We start from the raw sequence: 23,182 nt of genomic DNA on the forward strand, positions 1-23,182 counted from the left end.
GGGGTCAGTTAGGGAAGATGTGCAAAGTGGAGGGGTCGGACTGGAGTCGCCGGAAGGCTCGGAGAATGGTGAGGGGGAGAGAGCAGATGCACGGTCCACGGAACGTGCTCTGGCAAGGGCAGTGTGGATAGTGGTGAGGGACCTATTATAATGTGCAGTGGGCATTTTTGTTATATGGAAAGATTGAAAGCCATTTTAGTTGATAGAAATGACCTCTTTGTAACAAAATATTCTTATCCTACTTATCACAATATTTTGGACAGCATACAGAAAGAGCATGCAGCAAATACGGAGGGGTTTTAATACTTTGTACACCAAAATGATGCAGGATCAAGACATGGAACACTGCAAGAAAAATTAAACCTGAGATTTCTGGTTTAAAAATATTTTTTTTATAAGTAATAGAAATATTTTCTTCATACTATTATTAATAATATGATGACGACAATTTTCTCCTGTTGCCCTGTGTATCTAACAACTCTTCTAAATTTTAACATTTTGAATTTGTAAAAAATTCATTGTGGCTATGAACATTAGCTTGGTATCTAACTGGCAACGTTCAAAATGCAGTGACACATTTCTTATGGTCCTATGGCATCATCCATAGCCTGGATGGTGTGTTTTTCACATGCATTGTCTATAATGAGAATTTTTTCACAATTTCTGCAATGTTTGTCTTTCTAAGCTCAAGTGTACACAAGCATGTTAAATATGGTTGTATACACTTATTCCATTCAACGCTACTTAATGCACCTCTAAGTAATTATTATTATTATGGTGAGCTGGCAGAATCATTAGCATGCTAGATGAAATGCTGAGTGGTATTTTGCCTATCGCTTCGTTCTGAGTTCAAATTCTGCCAAGGTCGACTTTGCCTTGCATCCTTTTGAGAGTTGATAAATTAAGTACCAGTTGAACACTGGGGTCAATGTAATTGACTCATCCCCTCCCCCAAGATTGCTTGCACTTGTGGCAAAATTTGAAACCATTATTATTATTATCAAAGCAGTGAACAGCATCATGATGTTAGATAAAAACGCTTATTCTTTATGTTCTGAGTTCAAATTCCATGTAGGTAAACTTTGCATTTCATCCTTTTGGGGTCAATAAAATAAGTACCAGCTGAGCACTGGGGCTGATGTAATCAACTACCCACCTCTCCCTAAAATGGTGTTAAGTTTGAAATAATATTATTATTGTTAAAGATCGACTTTGCCATTCATCCTTTTAGGGTTGATAAAATAAGTACCAGTCTTCTCAAAATTTCAGGCCTTGTGCCTATAGTAGAAAATTATATTTCCATGCTAATATTTTTCATTAAGTATTAAAACAAAAATGTTATGGAATTAGAAAATAACTTAAAACTTGATTCTGTTGTAGGTCATGTTTTTGAACGAATTAGAAGAAATTCTGGATGTCATTGAGCCTGGAGAGTTTGTAAAAGTTGTACAGCCATTATTTAGACAATTGTCAAAATGTGTTTCTAGTCCTCATTTTCAGGTTAGTAGTAATAATTTTTTAAATAGAAATGCATTGTAAAGAAATTATGATTTCTGTTTAAATTATTAGAATGGATTGTATAAGTAACACTTTATCCCTTAATTTTTGTCTAGGTTGCTGAAAGAGCCTTGTACTTCTGGAACAATGAGTACATCTTAAGTTTGATTAATGAAAATGTGGCTGTTATTCTCCCTATTATGTTTCCAGCACTTTATATGAGTAAAGAACATTGGAATAAGTAAGTTACAGCGATTTTCCTTTTTATCTTTTCTATTTTTTAAAATGTATAACTATTTATGAGAGAGAGTTAAATCTTCTATCCTGTTTTAAGAAGATAGTTCTTTAAAAAATTGTGCATTTTTATCAACTCTCAAAATTTTGTTAAGGGTTTTTTTAAGGAATTTTTAAACATAACTTTATGACCTGGTACTTTACGCATGTTTTAAGTGTGATACTTTAAGTGTTAGTTTTTCCACATGGTATTTCAAATGTTCCTTACTTTTCTACAGACAACTTTAAAAGTTGTTTTTGTTTGTTCTGTACAGTTGGTTAGCCCTTTCGTTTTTTTTTTTTCCTGTATATTCTTTTGTTATAGTTTAATCCCAGGTCAGTTCTGAACCTAGTGGTTGTGGACACTTTTTTCTGCATCTTTAGTACAACAAAATGTTATGGCTTTGCTCAACAAATTAAGGTTTATATTTCAGATGGAGTGCAGTGTAAACAATTTTTTTATGTTGGAACGTTCAGTTCATGTGGTATACATAAATATAAGTTCTCTTGGGGACTGAAATTAGTTTCTTTGATTCTTTTTGTTTAATTAGATTTAAAATGCAGTTTGCTAGGTGGGTCAAGAATCTTTTTCTGAAGAAGACTTGTTTTCTTTTTTTTTTTTGATATGTAAATTAAAATTATTAGATGTTTAAATATAATTCTAGAAGGTTATTTGTTAAATACTTGTTTCTGGTGCTTCCCAACCACATAGTTCAGGGTTCAGTCCCACTGTATGGCACCTTGGGCAGGTGTCTTCTATAGCCTCAGGCCAACCAAAGCCTTATAGGGAGATTTGGTAGATGAAAGCTGAAAGAAACCCATTGTGTGTGTGTTTGTGTTGTTCCCCACGACCGCTTGACAACTGGTGCTGGTGTGTTTACATCCCCATAACTTAATGTTTTGGTAAAAGACACCAATGAAATAAATACTAGCCTTGTGCTGCTTAAAGCCTTTTAATTGAAATCTTTTAGAAGGAATCTCTGAAGAAGCCTGACAGAGTGAAACTGTACTTGTTCTTGGTTGTTGAAGTTAACCTGTTGTCTGATTTAACACCACAATATATTCTTTGGGTGCCTTTTAGTGGAATTGAATCTGTTGCAATCATTGGGATCTGGTCTGTGGTTAGCTGATAACTACTTTCTAGAAGCTTTGGTGTCCCTGAAGAGGGTCAAGGGATGTGTCCTATGTCAGTGAATAAAAAAAGTTATTTAGATGATATTTCACTACATCTCTGCCTAAATACATGTTAATGCATGCATGTTTTATTCAAGCAGTTTTTCATATCAAGCTATTGTGTATAACCATCTGTGCATCATACTTAATGCAGATACATCACAATGGGCAAATTAACTGTGATATTCATCCAGAGATAATCTCTGACAAATGTATTATATTGAAAAACACAAATACATCCGTAGCAGATGAAAATTGCCCCTAGCTTTTGTCAATAGCATGTACCCATTGCCAACCATATGCTAAGACAAAATCCATACAGGAAAACAGTGATTGAAAAGTTACTTATGTTGCAATTAGCCACCCATAATGGATATCATTTTTAGTTTGTCACCTCTCCCCCTCCCCCTCTCTCTCTACTAATTTTGCTCTTCTGTAAATCAATGACACTGATGTTTTATAGATATTTAAGTATTTAAATTATGACATTTGGTGCTGTATAATATCAATGAAACAGGTAGACAACAGGTGTCATTATCTGGTCTTAATTAGGTCTACAATTTAATGCAGAATTTAACATTATAGCAATTTTACTATTCTCTTCTGGAAGAAATTTGGTTCAATTTTCCATTGTTCATTTTAAATTAATTGAAGTTTATTTTATCAATAAAATCATTTTTTCATAAAGCCTGTACTTGATTAATCAAGTTTTATTTTTAATGAAATGTCTTTTTAATTTTCTGTTAGAACAATCCATGGTTTGATATATAATGCATTAAAATTGTTCATGGAAATTAATCAGAAATTATTTGATGAGTGCACTATTCAGTATAAAGCAGAACGACAGAAGTAAGTATATTTTTCCAAATATTTAAAAGTTTCTATGAGGATTTTAATAATTCACAGTCCTTGATTTTCGTGACTACTCTTCAAAACATGGTATTTTATCTGTCTAAATTCCGCTATAATTAAACAATGCCAAAGAGATATCTTTAGAGGGAAATATTTCCTAAAATTCTTATGAAGAAAATATTTAAATTGTGATATTTGTATAGATTAACATTTAAAATGTTTTCTTTTCAGAATTTTGTCTTAAAAATGTAAATCCGTTAATGATATCACCTTCCCCCCTTTCCTTCCCATCACACACTCACACATATAATGTGCGTGTAAAGTTTTTTGTAAATTACATCAATTAACTCAATGTCATGATTCTGAAAACTTTCCTAAGAAGAAATAGTAAAATTAAGGAATATAAGCATGATAGAATGTTCAGGAATTGGAAGTTAAAGAATTGTTGAAATGTCATTTGCTATTTGATGTTGCTAAGTTTAAGAGCATTTCCAAAACACTAAAATGATTGATCACTGATATGACCATCAGGTTGATAACTGATGTTGATCATCTGCAGTATAACAGAAATTGTCATCATGCTCTTTTGTTATCTACATTCCTAAACCAGGGAAATATTAACCAGCTATAACAGCAATAATGATAGATTTCTTTTCAAAGATGAGCTGATTTCTCGAAGTATGTTATACCTCTGTATGCAGCATTGATTAAACACAGATGATGTCTTAATGCCTGAACCAAAGCAAAAATTATCTGATACAAATACACAACAGTTCCAAATGTATTGTATCACCGTTTATTCTCTCTTTGACTCTGTGGTTGAGTTACATTTAATGCCATACATTATTTAGCTTAGAAAGTCTGCATTCAATTTGTTGGTAACTTCGCTTTCTGGCAGAAGTGAAATAGCTTTTCAGTTACATGGAAAATACTGTGATTAACATAAATTGCTATTGAAACAGTTGCTTAAACACTACTGCTGCCTGTGCATGCTAGTTTTAGTTTGGAGTTTGGTGACAAGTCTCCTCAAATCTTAGGTATTTTATTTTGAAGTTTGGTGACAAGTCTCCTTAAATCTTAAGTATCTTCATAAAGATTCTTACTGAATATAGAATGGTACTTTTCTGCAGGTTGACAATACAAGGTTCAGTGCTAATCTCTGTCAGTCTTTTAGGTAGTATTTTGGATGTTGTGCCATGTACACCAATTGCTACTGGAATAATTTTGGGCTTGGTTTTTCATGGTCTCCTCAGCTCAATAGTTAAATCCTGATGTTTTTCAATTTCTTTGCTATCAACTCTGATATCATAGGGAATTGCAAAAGTCTATGATTTTACACTGTTTGTTTATTTTGTCCTTTGTAATCATATCTAGTTTTCTTGCTTCAATAATATGGTCAGTTTTTATCAGGAAATCCCAAAAGATCTTATTCTCATTTTCATGCCTCTGGTTCATGTTCATACCACTTTTCTGTTGTTTTTTAGCTACACACTTGGCTAGTATCCCAATGCTCCCTTTTGCCTACACCTTCATGTCTTCGTTTACCCTCCTTTTGTGCTAATATACTGCACTCACTCAAGGATATTTTGATCTCCTTTTCTGCAGATTTTTCATTTGCTGTCTGACTGAATTTTATCAATCTTTGCCTTTATCAGGTTTGATCTAAGAGCTTGTTTCTGTCTCTCATTTCAAGTTCCTGTCTGTCAACCAGAGTCAATGATCTTTACTTATAACTTTCTCAGTTTGTTGCACAAATTAACCATGTAGTTCCATTTCTTTCCATCTGTTTACTTTGTTCTTCCTTTTCTCTTTCAATTCTCCTACTGTTTCAGCCACTTTTTGGGTGTTTCTGGTTGCTGATAGTATTCTTTCTTTACTCTGCACAATATAATTTTTCAGACCCAGTATCACAGTATTAAGTGTTTTCTCTGTTTAGTTATTCTCTGCCACCTTCTGTTCTTGTTAGGTAGAGTCCCTTGGTATTGCTTTTAGGGTGGAACACATTATGCATTGTGAGCAGCTTTCTAGTTCTTCTATCCAAGTTTTGTTGCTCAACTTTTGCCCATTTCAGAATGGGAGCAGAGTATCTCAGTATGGGCACAGTCCATGTATTTATGGCTTTAATGAAGTTCCCACCATTTAATTTTGTTTTGAGTACTGTCTTAATTCTCCCCTTGTACTCTTTTGTGACTTTCTCTCATTTTTCCCTTTCATTATCCTATTGGCTTGCACTCCTAGATATTTGTAACCCTCGTTACTCCACAGCGATCTAATGATGTTGTCTTGTGATAATTTTATGCCATCAAAGTTTATCTTCAGGCCTCTCTTCATAATGAGTACTGTGCATTTATTTACCCCAAACTGCATTCCAATATCTTTATTAAAAACTCTCACTGTTTGAATGAAAGAATCTAGGTCTGTCTCTTTTTTTGTATACAGCTTGAGGTTGACCACATAAAGTAGGTGATTTATTCTCATCTTGTATCTGGCAAGCTCACAGGTAGGCCTGGATTTTCTCAGTATATTTATTGGGGATTAGCGCAATGACAAAAAGTAATGGAGAGAGTGAGTCTTCTTGGAAAATGCCACTGCATAGTTTCACGTTGCCTAGCAATTCATTTGCATATGTCAATTCTACTTCCCACATTCTCATTGCTTTCTCCAGAAAGTTGCCTAATCTTCTCATTGACTCATGAGCATCCTCAGACACTCCAACAGCCAGCTCTTTGAGATGTTGTAACCCTTCCTGTAATCTATCCATCTAACAGCTAAATTCTTCTTTCTTACATGTGCCTCATTTAATACTTTATCTGTATATAACAGATCAGCAGTTTCCCTTGTTTTCTTCCTACATCCTTTTTATTCTTCTGGTAGTAAATTCTCCTTTTCCAGAAAATCATATACGTTATCTGCTATGAGACAGTCCTTTGTGTCTTATATTGTAGTTCTTTTGCAGTTTGTTCCCATGTCCTCCCCTCACCATTTTCTTCTCTGTTTGTATGTAACTGTGAAAGGTCTTTCTCGAGCTGTTCAATTTGGTTCTCAAGCCTTCATTCCCACCATGTGGCTTTATCCTTTGTTTTTCTTTCATTTTTAACCCCCAAGAGTTGCACAGCAACAGAGGCTGCACAGTATTTGGATGTGTTATGTTTCTGATGTAGATTTTCGTTAACAATTCATTCCTCTTTTCCCTCTTTCAATTCTTCTCAGAGCTGCTAGCCTTTTTCTTTTGCTATTTCATGCCTCATTCAAGTGTAAGTAGTTAGTTTCTGTCTTTCTCTAACAGTTTTCCCTTCAGAAAATAGACTTCATCATCTGAGCAACTGTTTCTTTTGTGGGTAGTTATTGGTCCTTCTGCTAATCCCTGTTCTACTTTTTGCTCTTTATGTTCAGTGTAGTCACTTTCACACTCTTTCACTATTGTGGAGATCTTCAGTTCCAATTGGGATAACCACTAACTTTTTCACAATTTTTTTTTTTGTCTAGAAGTCTTTGCTCTGTGATAGGGAGCATGTCTATTTCTGTCCAAGTTTTATGCATCCTTTTCTTGTATCCTGTTTTGGTAGGTTCACTTCTGTAATAGCTTTCCATTACAGTTCTATTGTTGATACTTTGCTGAACTATACTGATTAACTATACTGGTGATTAAACCATATCCTACACCGCCAGGTAGGTTAAGCATCTCAGCGGTAAGGCTGATGGACCAGGGGCTTTCCCGGTCTTCTTATCCTGAATTGCCTTTATCCATCATACTGCTGTCAGCATGATTAGTTGCTTTCTCTGTTGGATTCACATAAGTGAGATTCTCTTTCCATTCATTTTCCACATTTAAATAGCCTTTCATAGTAGTACTTCCATGCGTCTTTTCAGAGTCACTGAGTACAAGCATACCATTATCCATTTGTACACACTTTTCTTCCACAACATCTAGATTCTCTCTTACTCACTGTCCAGTGATCTGGAACATCTCAAGTCTCTGATCTTCATGCTGTAAGACATTGGCAAATCTTTTCCTTTCTGCTTCTGCCCTTGCTTGATAAACTTGTTACCTAACCTCCCTCTTGACTACCCGATACAGCTTTTTGCTGATTCCATTTCACCAATCTTTCCAAGCCTATCTCTTCTTCACTTGTATGGCTCAGCTGACCTCACTGTTCCATCACCAAGTCACTCTTTGATTGGCAGAAACCTTGCCCCAGCCACAACTTATGCCTGCAGTCTTCAGAAGGTTGTCTCATAAGAACTTCCAGTTGTCCTCTACATCATATGGTCACAGCTTTTTCCTCTTCCTCATCAAATGTTTTAATCAGAATGTCTCCAAACCTCTGATTGTTTGGTGTATCCAGGAGTTTCCTTCACTTTCTTTCCTAAACTGGTTTGTGCTTTTGTGTCCATCTAACCCTAAGTTTGAAGTTGCTAACCACTAACTTATGTTGAGTTGTACATTCCTCACTGGGAAAGGACTTTGCATTTACAAGCATCTGTCCATCCCTGTTTCTGGTGAAAATGTAGTCAATCTGGTTTGAGTGCCAATCATACTTGATAAGTGATTAAATGGCTGGTTAGTGTTTTATTCTAGCAAGTCATTTGTGTCACAGAACTCTAGCAGCCTTGTTTCTTCCTTATTTTTAGTGCCAAAGCCAAAACCTCCATGCACATCATAAAATCCATTGATGTGTTGTCCAACATGACCATTGAAGTTGCCAGCTATGATAATAAGGTTATTGTCCTTTGTTGTTGAGGTAGTCTGGAGAAAGAACTCATAGCAACAGTCCTTGTGTCCATCCAGTATGTGGAGCATATGCAGAGATAAATGTTACTGTTACTTTATACAAGACTATTCCTAACTTGATAATCCCATCACATATCCTGACTACCCCAATCACCTTTTCTACTCCTCTACCAAAAGTATACCTACATTGCTCACCCCACAACTATTCTCTCCAGAATAATTTAAATCTATACTCCTTCTCCACAAGCAGTCTAGCTTAGGTTCTCTACATGCAGCAGACATCCATATTTCTTCACTTAAGAATTTCAAGTCTCACCAGACCAACCTTTCATAGTGCTCACATTGATCGTGGCTGTTCTAAGCTTGTGAACTTCAGAAGAGATTGAGAGCATGTAAGGAAATATGTTTGATATCTGTGTAGAAGGGTACTTTTTGGGGCACATACTTGGATGCAGTGGGTCCTTGCACATGTCAATGAAATCAGGTATAGGTAAATATGCACATGCTACTCAATATTTAGACTCCCTCCAACCCCACAGTCATCAGGGGGCAAACCCCAACAAAAATCAAGGGGGTGATGGGGCAGGTGTGCAGTCATAAGGTATCGGTCAACTTCTGATGATATTGAAAGGTGCACCCTTAAATGCTTTCTCATATACTCACATGATATTTACTTTGTATTATATTATACTTATTTATTGTGCTTTTACTTATTAATTTTTCTATATGTGACAGTGGATTTTCATTGATGAGTTCATGAACCTTGGTTCTCTTCCCTAAAACTATATATATATATATATATATATATATATTTAATACGGTGAAACTTAATTTAATTTTAATTTTTAATAAATTGATTTTAATTGAGTTTTTACCTGAAATTTTAGATTTTTATCCCTAATATTATTATATGCAATACATATACATATGCTTAGGCATAAAAGCATGTGTACATATATGTAAACTAACATAGGTGCCTAAAATGTAAAACTTTATGTATTATGTAGGCATCTGTGTAAACCCTTTGACATCATTAATGAAGGGCCATAGAAACTATGCTTAGAAATCAATCATACAAATCATGCCAGATCAGGCTGGAGTCTTGTGCAGCTCTAGTCAAAACGTCCAACCCATGCCAGCATGGACAACAGACATTAAATATGATGATAATGACAAGCATGTGCATATCTAACTTTAATAAGGGTGAGGAAGAATGAAGGGAAATAGTTTTAGTGACTGCTCATTTAGTTTTTGCTTAAATAGGCCCCTGAACACATGGATTCATCGAGCGGAGAATTCAAGAATCTGTTTACTCTAACAGGAATTAAAGCAAACTTCATTACGGATCTTTCTGATTTGGCAGGCACCATTTTTTATTTATGTTTTATTTAGTGTGTTTTCTACTGAAACACTTTAAAACTTCGTATACTTGTATATTTTGTCTTATAGAACAGAGAAAAATTTTATCTTTTTAAAGTTATCGTGTTAAAATTGTCGTATTTCCGTAATTTCAAACAATCACTGACGTCTATTGAGGGGAAAACAATTATTGCTGTGGAATGTAAACAACATTTTCTAGTGGTGTCAAGGGATCTTTTCCCTTGAATAAAATTACTGCCGTTGTTTGTCAACAACAACTATCGGCAGTACTGTTATTTATGACATCGTTCGAGTGTTTGAACTGGTTTTAGCTTTAGGGGGTTAGGATTAGGGTTATGAGTATTTTTGCCAAATTTGGTGAAAATCTGTTCAATACACCGTCACAAATTTTTCACCAAATTTGGCAAAAATATTCATAACCCTAACCCTAAAACCCTAACCCTAACTCTAAAACCCGAACCCTAACCCTAAAGCTAAAACCAGTACAAATGTACGAATGATGCTATAAATAACAGTACCGCCGATAGTTGTTGTTGACAAACAACGGCACTAATTTTATTCAAGGGAAAAGATCCCATTACACCGCCACAACGTCCTGTTGACAAACCACAGCAGTAATTGTTTTCACCTCAATAGACGTCAGTGATTGGTTGAAATTACCAAAATACGACAATTTTAACACGAAATAACTTTATAAAGATAAAATTTTCTCAATAACACTAAGAGTAAAAGATTTTTTATATGACATTCTACCAGTGTCCCAAGTTTGAAAGTGTCTCGTTAAGAAAACAAGTGGCGCCCGTCAAATCAGAAAGATCCTTCATTACTACTACTACTACTACTATGATGACTAATGATATTAATGTTCATTGGCATGACATCTGGAGAAATTAAGGCAAAATGCCTCGGATGTTGAAAGAAATAAATGTAATCAGAATATGTATTCATGAATATTCTAGCAATGAAAATAAAAGCTATTATAATAAAGGAAAATGTGAATCACTGGGATTTTCTATTAATGAAGTTGGGGGAATCAGTGGGAGAAGGTGAAATGGTTAGATAGTAAGAGGAAGAGAAATTTGTAGAACATTGAGATTTAGGTAAAAAAAAGTCTTTGCTTGCATCTTGGATGGAGATAAGTTCACAGGAAAAGAATAATAAAAACTTTCCTCACATTGAACTCTCCTGCCATGAATTGATAGCAGTGAACTCTCCTGCAATGAAATGACGGTGGTAACTAATTGTAATCACATCATATATATATATATATATATATAGATATAGATATAGATATATATATATATTCTTTTAGTCGCTTTTACTTGTTTCAGTCATTTGACTGTGACCATGCTGGAGCACCGCCTCTAGTCGAGCAAATTGACCCCAAGACTTGTAAGCCCAGTACTTATTCTATCGGTCACTTTTCGCCGAACCGCTAAGTTACGGGGATGTAAACACACCACCACCGGTTGTCAAGCGATGTTGGACACACACACACACACACACACACACACACACACACACACACACACACACACACACACACACACACACCCCAAGCATCAGCATCATCATCATCATCGTTTAACGTCCGCTTTCCATGCTAGCATGGGTTGGACGATTTGACAGAGGACTGGTGCAACTGGATGGCTACACCAGGCTCCAATCTAATTTGGCAGTTTCTACAGCTGGATGCCCTTCCTAACGCCAACCACTCAGAGAGTGTAGTGGGTGCTTTTACGTGTCACCCGCACGAAAACGGCCACGCTCGAAATGGTGTCTTTTATGTGCCACCCGGACAAGAGCCAGTCCAGGGGCACTGGCAACGATCTCGCTCGAAAACCCTACAAGGCCAGTCAGGCGGTACTGGCAACGGTCACGCTCAGGATGGTACATCTTATGTGCCACCCGCACAAGAGCCAGTCCAGGGGCACTGGCAACGATCTCACTTGGCTTGCCGGGTCTTCTCACGCACAGCACATTTCCAAAGGTCTCGGTCAGTAGTCATCGCCTCGGTGAGGCCCAATGTTCGAAGGTCTTGCCTCACCACCTCAGCCCAGGTCTTCCTGGGTCTACCTCTTCCACGGGTTCCCTCAACTGTTAGGGAGTGGCACTTTTTCACGCAGCTATCCTCATTCATTCTCACCACATGTCCAAACCAGCGCAATCGTCTCTCTGGCACACCACTACTGACGCTTCTTATGTTCAGTTTTTCTCTCAAGATACTTACACTCTGACGGGTATGCACATTTGCATTACACATCCAGCGGAGCATACTGGCTTCATTCCTTGCGAGCTTACGCATGTCTATATACATATGACGGGCTTCTTTCAGTTTCCATCTACCAAATTCACTCACAAGGCTTTGGTCAACTCGAGGCTATAGAAGACACTTGCCCAAGGTGCCACGCAGTGGGAATGAACCCAGAATCATGTAGTTGGTAAGCAAGCTACTTACCACACAGCCACAGTGAGGAAGTTACTGCTTGTTCTGTACTTTTCTAGGTTCAATATTTAAGAATAGTCTAGAATTCTGAGCCTGTATTTTTCAGTCTAGTTCACTTTTTTTCCAGCAACACTTACTGTCTTGATTAATTATGTTTACCTTTATTATAGAAAAAAAATATTGTAAATATTTCTTAAATGCAGATTTTGTTCAACCTTAAATTTGCGTTTGCACCTAAAAATAACAAGGGATTAGTAGCAGCAATATCTGTTACAAATAGATATATTTTTAAACAGTTCACTTTTTTTTTTTTGTCACTTAAAGTCACACACCACTTTTTAGCTAATATTTTTTTGACCAGGTTTTCACCCCATTCATGTCAGAGCTTTTTCATTTGAACACAGCTATTGTATAGTACGCTTTAAAAATAGCTGAGATATTTTGATTTTGGTTCATACAAGATTACGATCCCTGTCAAATTCTGCACCACTTAAAACCTGGACAGTTCTCACATCATTTAAATCTTCTTAAAAGATAATTTATATTGTGCCATATTCTAATAGCTGACTATTTCCAAGTTCCTTTGTGAATCTTTTCATTTTCTAAGAACTTGGCGCTCAAATTCAACCCTGTAGACTATTTCATTCCATGATTACCTAAAATATCCCAAAACTTTAACCAGCTCATTTATTGAAGCCCTCAGCAATTATAACTTCAATTGCAATTTCCTGAATACTGCTTTTTAATTACATGCAAAACATCCCCCTTATCAAAATTGCCCACTGCTGATAGTTACTTAACAACCACATAATATACAAGCAAATGGTGTGTGTGTGTGTGTGTGTGGGTGTGTGTGGGGGGTGGTGGGGTGGTGGTGCGCGCGCGCGCGTGTTTAAAGAAAATTCTATCAAATAATTAACTTAATTCATTAGAGGTTAGTATTAAATGGAATGTCTTCAAGAGTTTAAAAAAAGTTTACCCAATTTTGAGTATTGTAAGTCACAGATTCCAAAAACATGGACTGGCTTAGCAATTAATATGCAACACTTATTGCTAGAAAGTATAATTTTAATGGCCCAAATATAAAACTGAAGTAAATGATTCAGAAGGAAATCAAGAGTCCAAAAATAAGTGGTGGACTGAATATGCCTGTGATCTTCTTGGAAGAGCATACAACTATAGTTGTTGCTAGTTTATGTATCCATTATAGTCAAAGATGGCAAAACACTAAAGACTCAAGTAAGATTCTTCATCAGTGGCAAGAATATTTTAGAGACCTGCTAAATTTCTCATCAAACACCGGTTTATTTTTAGAACACATTTCCATCCAATTTTAATAAAACACTTTATCCACCTATTTTCAATAAAGCAAGAAGTATGTTGCATAAATTTTAAAAACTGGTGGATATTCTAGCAGAAATGCTCATATTAGAGGCAACAAATGTATCTTCTGTATAATCTCATAAGATATGTGGAGAAATGTTATAATTCCTCAAGACTGGAGAGATATGTATTTAAGTGATGTAATTGAGTTTTCCAATTAACTGAAATTTTCTTCATTGTAGGAAAAATAAAATGCAAAAATAAAAACTAGCGTTGTTCAATGAAACAGGGGAGGCAATTAAGAATTTCTGAATTTACTAGCATGAGAGAAAATATAAATTTTGTCTGTTTGTAAAAGAATTATAGATATATTTTCAGTTTTGTGAACAGTATGTCTGTGAAATAAATTCTGCTCTAATAACTTATAAATTATAATTCCAAGTTCTTAATTTTGAATCTTCCTTTTCATTGAAACTGATGTGCTTAACTTTCAGAGAAAAAGAACGAAATAAACAGAGAGATGATGCTTGGAACACATTGCAAAATTTAGCCATGACAAATCCTAAGGTAAATTTTAAAACTTCATTAAGTGGTGTACATAGTTTATATATCAAAGTTTTATCAAAGTCAAGTGACAAAGGATTGGCTACTTACCCAGGGAACATTTTATCTTCTATACAGAACTTACTTCAGCTATGTGTGTGGCATAAAGTTATTTGGTAATGTTTCTTAACCCTTTCATTACCATATTTATTTTGAGCTGCTCTGTGTTTCTTTCAAATAATTTTAAATATAACAAAGAATTTAGCAAAATGACTTGTTTATAAATCTGGTGTTAGGAACATAAATTGTGACTAAGGTTGGTGGAAGATTTTAATTCAGAACTTTTGAAAACAAGTTATTTTTACTACAGAGCCAGAGCTGGTTTCAGCCAGATTGGTATCAAAAGGGTTAAAATTGCTATGTCTTCTTCCAGAGATGAATTCCACCTGCTTGAAATCATAAAATGGGGCTTAGTGTAGGCAGGCTCTCAGAACTGCTTGAGGACTTTTTTATTTTGTGAAGTTGGTTATTTTCAAAATTTGAGAGTTGTTATTCTGCTGGCATTGAAATATTTCTGTTTAAAATACATAGTATATTTAGAATAGTAATGTGAATTTGGAAAATACATTTGGATTCACATATGATAAAAGTAGAAGCAAAATAATACATATGTTTTATATGTAAAATAATAATCAATCATTGTACATAATGTGAAGCCTGTCATATATTTGCATGTGTATTTGCTTTGTCTCCATTTGTCTTTGTATTAATACTGTTTTAGCAGCAGTGTTGTTGTTTTCCTCCCATTAACAAATCTGAAAGTGGTTCAGTATGCAAAAAAAAAAAAGTATAAAGTACTTTAATCAAATGGGTTGGTATTAAGAAAGGCATCTAACCATAGAATACTGTCTCAAGTTTTGTCCAAACCATGCCATCTTGATAAAAAGCTGTTGTAAAAATGATTGTGTGTGTGTACACAGGTAGGGATAATATTAGTTTCAAATTTTGGCACAAGGCCAGCAATTCCAAGGGTAGGGGTAAGCCAATTACATCAAATACAAGTGCTCAATTGGTACTTATTTTATTGACCTCTGAAAGGTGAAGTTGACCATGGCAGAATTTGAACTCAGAATATAAACACAGGTGAAATTGCACTAAGCATTTTGCCTGGCATGCTAATGATTCTGCCAACCTGCCACTTTGATATATAAGGATAATATTATCTGGTTTATTGATCTAGATACGTTTTTAATAAATGCAGTACTAAACGAAGCAATGTTATATGTGGGTGGGGGTTGTTATAACAGTGATACAAACATAAGCTATTTTTTAGTGACACAAATGTAAATGATGAGGAAAAAGGAAAAGATTATTATAAATTACTGAAACTAATTTAATATTACATCTCCAAATACTTAATTTTAGAAAGCTTCACATAATGTTGACACTGTGACCTAAAGTTATGATAAAATTAAAAAAGAATTTGAGATTTGATGTTGTTTCAAAATTATGAAACAGATCGCAAAACACATTAGCTTACCAAATTGAAAATCAAAAATAGAAAGAAGGATCTCTTTCTGGGATGAGGGTCAGAGGGCCTGATCTGAATGCTTACAGTAGAAGAAATTCTGCTAAAGGCAACCAAAGTGTTGGGTGGTGGTACACACAGACTCACACTATTTTTAGGAGGAAAATGGCAACAGATTTTGAAGTTGCTTGAAAAGTGTATGCCCTAATGCTTATCACTAGGGCATACATTTTCTTACACACACACATATAAATAAGGATAAGATCGTTATTAAAATTACCAATCTTATCAGGTGACCAGCATGGGAATAAAAACCTCAAAAGGTAATAATTATTATTAAAATTATAATTAAGGGTATCTCAGAGATTGAAATAACAACCAAAATTTGACTCTAAAACTTGGCTCTGAACATTTAATGTGGTTTTAGTCAAGTTTTGGCTGCTATTTCAAGCATGGTGGTACCTCTTAGATACCCTTAATTATAATTTTATATATATATATATATATATATATATATATATATATATATATTGGAAGCAAACATCCTAACCACACAGACAGGCCTGAGCAATACATATATATATATATATGTGTCAGGTTCAGTTTTGCTGCATGGCATCTTGGGTAAGTCTGTTCCAGGCTGAACAAAGACTTGTAAATGGATTTGGTGTATAGGAACTGGAAGAAGCCCATATATAATGAAGTAGTAATTATTAATTTGATGGGTGTGTTTTTTAATTACATTTTGTTTAGTGTTTTAATTACTTATGTTAGATTAAAACATTTATGTAGACTTGAGAAATTAGAAAAAGGCTAGGTACTTGAAAGCTTAACATTGGTATGGCAAGAAAAGTTTTCTGTGTATTGCGTTATAAAATATAAGTTGAGTTGTCTCCCTTTGCCAGTGAGAAGCTATTTACAGAAATTTTTTAAATACAAAATATATTTTTCCTCAATAATTAAATTTATTTTGTAGCTTATAAATGTAATTCAACATTAACTGTTTTTCAAGTCTTATGATATTCTTGTGTTTCAAGAAACTTTAGTTCTATTAGGTAAAGAAATATAAGTAATACATCATTACCAATGGGTTTTTGTATTTTTAGGAATGCGGCAGGAGGTTATTCTAAACTGAATATTCATATATGAACCATGTAAAGAATCTGATTTTGAGAATATTATGTTCCTGATGTTGGTTTAAAGAAATTTTAAATGGATGAATCGCCTGTTGCTCTTTTTTCTATTCTCCACTCTATTGGACAGTTCAGTGTTGAGGAAAACAAACCTAGTATAGTGTGTAAACTGCTTGGTATTAAAGAAAAGTGATCAACAAGCCACAGAAATCATGTCAACATGGAAATGGATGAATGGTCTCTCAAGGTCTTGATGTGAACTGAATTGAACCATGATGATCTGTCCACTTTATACTAGAATTGGATTTGGTGATGATGATGGTGTCTGTGATGATATGCTATAATTTGGGAGTTACACTGTCAATTAACATGTACACTACACAATCAACTAGTGCATTAAATGCTTGTACACATGCACACTCATTGTTAGTTTGAGAGCCAGACTTGATGTAACTGAAGTTACAGGCATATTTAATGGAAAAACAATGTGCATTCAGTTCTTTATAAAATTAATGATTATGTTTAATATAAATGAAAACGTGTGTATATATACATACATATGTGTATGTCTAATAAGTTTTGTTTGCTTTTTCTATGTTGGCATTGGTTGCACAAGGATAATGAAGCAGTGTATAGGTCTAAAATTGTTCCTCTGTATATTATACCTGCACACATCTATATCTAAATTTCTATGTACGTGTGTATATACATGTCCATACCAGTTTGTGTCTCTTTGTCTGTATGTGTATGCATTTTTGTCTATTGTGTGTGTGTATGCATGTCCTTTTGTGTTTCTGTATGTGCACACATTTAAACATAGAAATAGACATATTGTCATTTTAACATAAATGTACACTTGCACACATAATAAACAATATATACACACGTGTGTGTGTGTGTGTGTATGTAGGTATGTGTTTCTATTGTCTACTAAACTAACAAATTTTTGGTATATTTATATTCAGTTTGAAAGTTAATATTTCCTTATATAAATTCTGGGCAATGGAACTTTGTTATATTTTTGCAGTTTGGAAAAGTACTGCATAAATCTTCATCTGACAGTGTATCGAATCCTGAAAATAATGGTCACAGTAACCCTAATTGTGTATCAGAAGAAGAAGGAGATGTTGTAGCCAGTTTAGACAAATTAGAATCAGAAGTTCATGCGGTAAGTACACTAATTCAGCATCTTTATTTTAATTTATTTTTTATAGCAGTATTTTTCGTTGAAATGAGTAGAAATTGCTTGAAAATTATGAAATGTCACAAGGAAAGTTATGTTTCTTATTTAGATAAAATTTGGAAAGACTTTCAGTTTAGTTTGTTTTTTAAAATTATTTTTATTTTTAGGTTTTTCTTTTTGGTTATACGAGAACATTTAAAAATTTAGATCATTGCTTCATGTATTCAAAAATATTTAATACTGAAAATTTTAAATTTGGAATTTACAGATAATAGAAACAGGTGTAATATAGAATTTAGTTTCATTCAGCATTTTGGTAAGAAAATATAGTTTTGGTAATAAGATATAGTTTATTTTAATGGTTAGTTCGATATTTTGAGCTATTTTCAATAGTTTGAAATTTTCCAAGCAGTACTAGTTATACACCTCATTAATTCAATAAGTACTTGACCTGAAAGATAAATAAGTGAATAAATATACACATAAGTGCAGGTATGACTGTGTGATTAAAAATTTTGCTTCTCAGCCACATTATTCCTGGTTTAGTCTCACTGCGTGGCACTTGGTCTGATGACTTCTACTGCACCCCTGGCCCAACCAAAGCGTTGTGAGTGGATTTGGTAGTGAAACTTAAAAGAAGCTTATTGTATATATATATATGTGTGTGTATATGTATACATATATATACACACACACACACACACACACACACAGACACACACAGTTGCACCATTTAATTTAGGAATGTTAAAATGTTAAAATGGCATTTTTATATTCAAGTTGTGAATTAAAATATATGTCAAAATAAAGAAAATTTCATTAGCTTATGCAACTTTACAGCGTAATTTACATTGCCACTTAATTTAAGAACAATTTGCAAAATTTCATTTTTTCCCCTTATTGACTAATATTAGAGGTAGGGTAATTTGCATGCTGCTACACAATTTTTAAGTTAATAGTTGTGCTGGGTAAGAGACAAAACATAACACCAGAAATCAGAGCGAACATTTTTCAGCTTAGTAGGCTGAAATGGTCATATAAAGCTATTTCAAATGAAGTTGGACGCTCTAAAACAGCCGTCTACAATGCTGTCCATCTTTATAATGAAACTAATGATTATAAAGACCGCTCTTGACCTGGGCAACCAAGAAAAACAGCAAGAATGGATAGATACATTCATAAACAGTTCCTTGGAAAAACGAAAAATGACCGCCATTGACATTTTAAAAGAAATTCAGCAAAAATATGGAGTTACTATTGGAGTATCCACCATAAAAAAAACCGTCTCACAAAATTTGGACTTCTAGGAAGAGTCTCTCGTAAAAAGCCATATATTTCTTTGAAAGATCGACGTGCCCGAATACAGTTCGCAAAAGAGCACTTGTATTGGAGTCTAGCAGATTGGTCGAATGTGTTGCGGTTGGACAAGTCAAAATTCAACTTGTTCAGTAGTGATGGCAAGAAGTATGTAAGAACGCATATGGGCGAAGAGTATCATCCAGAATGCATCCAGCCTGCAACTAAGCATGGTGGTGGAAGTGTGATGGTGTGGGCGTGCATGTCTGGAAAAGGGGTCGGTCCTGTAATCTGAATCAAGGGCATTGTGCATAGTCCTGTCTAGAAATATTGGATAAGACTATGCTTCCATACACCCGAAAGCATTTGGGCCGATCTTGGACTTTCCAGCCTACACAACAACCCGAAACCCACCTCGCATCTATTTAGAAATTACATTAGGTCTAAGAGAGTTTGGTTGATGCAGTGGTCAGCACAGTCGCCCGACCTAAATTCCATCGAAGATCTTTGGAGAAAGGTTGGGTAGAGCTGTGCACAATAGTAAGGCAAAGAATAAGGATGAATTTTTAAACATTATTAACCAAAATTGGGAAAACAAATCTCAGGAACAGTGATAAATGATCTGAACAATTCTATGTTTCGCAGATGCAAAACTGTATTGAGTAATTTTAGATAACCAACCAAATACTGATTGTGTGAGCTTATTGTTATTTTGTTGTTCTCAGAATAAACTTTTTAAAGCAAAACAAATGAAATTTTACAAACTGTTCTTAAATTAAATGGCACTATAAATTACAATAATTAAGATTTATTTTTAATTTAAAATTAATATATTGATGTTACGCTGTAAAGTTGTATACCATATTAAGGCCTGTGAAAGTTTGTTTTGCTGTGGCGAGAATGGATGAGGATAGCTGTGTGAAAAAGTGCCACACCCTAGCAGTTGAGGGAACCTGTGGAAGAGGTAGATCCAGGAAGACTTGGGATGAGGTGGTGAAGGACGACCTTCGAACATTAGGCCTCACCGAGGCAATGACTAGTGACTGAGACCTTAGGAAATATGCTGTGTGAGAAGACCCGGCAAGACAAGTGAGACCATAACACGTAGCCTATGCTGGGGGTGTAACCAGCCCACTTATGCATACCTTTCCTTCATTGGACACTAAACTCTGTTTGCGAAGACCTGTTGAGGGAAGTGAAATCGAAATCAAATCAAATTCGATGACTGGCACCCGTGCCAGTGGAGCGCTAAGAGCACCATTCAAGCCTGATCACTGCCAGACTGACTTCCATGCTGGTGGCACATAAAAAGCACCATTCAAACGTGTTCATTACCAGCGTTGCCTTACTGGCACTTGTACCAGTGGTACGTGAAAAACATTCAAGTGAGGTCATTGCCAGTGCCGCTGGACTGGCTCCTGTACAGGTGGCACGTAAAAAACACCACTTAGGTGTAACCGTTACCGGTACCGCCTGGCTGGCCCTCATGCCGATGGCATGTAAAAGCGCTCACTACACTCTCGGAGTGGTTGGCGTTAGGAAGGGCATCCAGCTGTAGAAACTCTACCAGATCAGATTGGAGCCTGGTGCAGCCATGTGGTTCGCCGGTCCTCAGTCAAATCGTTCAACCCATGCTAGCATGGAAAGAGGACATTAAATGATGATGATGATGATCTTAATTCACAATTTACAACTTGAATATATAAAAAATGCCATTTTAACATTAGTATACTAGTGTTCTTAAATTAAATGGCACCCCTGTATATATATATATATATATATATATATAATATATATATGTATATATATATAAGTAATGTAATCATTTAATGTCCGTTTTCCATGCTGCTATGGGTTGGACAGTTTAACAGGAGCTGTTCAGGCTCCCTGTCTGTTTTGACATGATTTTTACAGCTGGGCACCCTTCCTAATGGCAACCACTTTATAGAGTGTACTGGGTGCTTTTATACACAATACTAGCATGGGTGCTTTTATACACAATGCTAGCATGGGTGCTTTTTACATGGCACCAGCACCTACAAGCTCATGAGATTAGGGATACTCAGCTGGAGAGGGTTGCAGTGGATGAGCCTGTCTGCAAGGGCAACCATGCTTTTACTTAACTTGATGTGTTTTTCATGCACAGCAGACTTAGGAGTCTTGGTTCCCTGTCATCCCCTCTGGTAGTCCCAATGTCTGTAGATCTTACATATATATCATCATCATCATGGGTATGATGGGTGACAAGCCAGCCAGGTAGAAGACTACCCTAGGTTAATGTTTCTGTTTTGGCAGGGTTTTTATAAGTGGATGCTCTTCCTAACATCAACCATTCTGCAAAATGGACTTGGTGCTTTTTACATGGCACTAGCACAGACAAGGTTAGTTTTGGCATGATTTTTATGGTTGGATGCCCTTCCAAATGCCAACCACTTTATGGTGTGGACTGAATGCTTTTTACATGGCACCATGGACGTGTATCTTTTGTGTTTGTCCCTCATCACCACTTGACAAACTGTATTGGTTTGTTTACATGCCCTGTAAGTTAGTGCTCCTGGAAAAGAGACCAATAGAAATAGTTATCAAGCTTAAAAATAAGTACTGGAGTTGATTTGTTCAACTGAACTCTTAAAGCAACACACACAAAATAGAAGTAAAAGATAAAAGATAGGTATTATTTCTTTATATAATCACATTCCTGATGGCATGTCACAAGACAAAAGAGATAAAATTGAATTAATATCTCCCACTATGGAAATAGTTGGACAACAGTTTGCTGTCCTTTTTTCTAAAAGTGTTACTGAAGAATCCTTAATAAATTCTTGGATTTATTGTAGTTGATTGGGTTTTCTCCATTTTCTTCTACTTTTGACTTCATTACTCTAATATTTTACAATTGTAAATAGTGAGGAATTATCTCTATGTAAGTGAAAGTTCTTCAAAGTTGTCCTTTTTAAGTATTGAACACTTAATGTTTTGATATTCTCCCTACATACATATATAATGTGTATTTTTCTGGGTATCTTTAAGACCATTCATTCTGTGCTTTTAGAGACTTGTGGAATATTTTTAAAAAAGTCTTTCTTGGGTAAGGCATAAGGCAACAGGACTGGCATCTAGCTGTAAAATGTTGCCTCAGATAAGTCCTGACTAAGCATGGAAATGTGTGTGTGTGCGCCTTCCATACAGGTTCCATTTGCCAGTTTCGCTCCCAAGGTATTGACAACTTGAGGTTATGGACATTGGCTCAAGGTACTGCACATTGGGATGGAATCCCATACTGCATGGTTCTGAAGTAAACTTCTCAACCTCAGTTATGCCCGCATCTTTGTGTGTATACGCGTGTTCGCGCGCGCACACGCGCGCGCACGCACACACACACACACACACACACACACACACACACACACACAGAGTAGAAATAGTCCTTAGTACAGTATTATATATTTTTATTCACTTTCTGTCCCAGACTAGGCGAGGCAACTCGTCTCAGATGACTGAGAAAAGTAGATACCAATATTTTGTCATTATTGTGGGACACAGTGTCGTGTAGGAAGCTTTCTCTGTATGCTATTTCATGGCAAATGAGCCTATAAGCAAAACACATTCACTATGTATGTGTGTGACTTTTAATGTTTACATTACTAGAGATGCTTTTAATTCCTAATTTGATTTTGTTTCATGTGTGCTATAATAATAATGATGTTGCAGCACATCAGCAAATAGACTTCACTCTATATGCATATAAGTCCCAGACTGGCAATTAATTTCGTTTTGAGGTGATCCAAGTGCATAATATTGATAGGCCACAATGATAGTGAAA

The 23,182-nt window shown here is 35.3% G+C and overlaps 1 protein-coding gene across 2 annotated transcripts in view; it reads left to right on the forward strand.

Annotated features, from left to right (window-relative positions):
• LOC106870596 (serine/threonine-protein phosphatase 2A 56 kDa regulatory subunit delta isoform) overlaps positions 1-23,182 on the forward strand; it is a 55,528-nt gene that overhangs the window by 28,697 nt on the left and 3,649 nt on the right. The window contains exons 10-14 of one of the 2 annotated variants that reach the window (XM_089365108.1): positions 1,381-1,500; positions 1,614-1,738; positions 3,691-3,792; positions 14,171-14,243; positions 17,908-18,048. In XM_089365108.1, the coding sequence (XP_089221234.1) occupies positions 1,381-1,500; positions 1,614-1,738; positions 3,691-3,792; positions 14,171-14,243; positions 17,908-18,048 (561 nt within the window). Of the gene's footprint in view, positions 1-1,380; positions 1,501-1,613; positions 1,739-3,690; positions 3,793-14,170; positions 14,244-16,853; positions 18,049-23,182 lie in introns of those variants that run through there. The other variant, XM_089365109.1, reaches the window with a different exon arrangement.

The sequence above is a fragment of the Octopus bimaculoides genome, chromosome Z (genome assembly GCF_046866305.1).
Source record: "Octopus bimaculoides isolate indiv1 chromosome Z, ASM4686630v1, whole genome shotgun sequence".
NCBI lineage: Eukaryota > Metazoa > Mollusca > Cephalopoda > Octopoda > Octopodidae > Octopus > Octopus bimaculoides.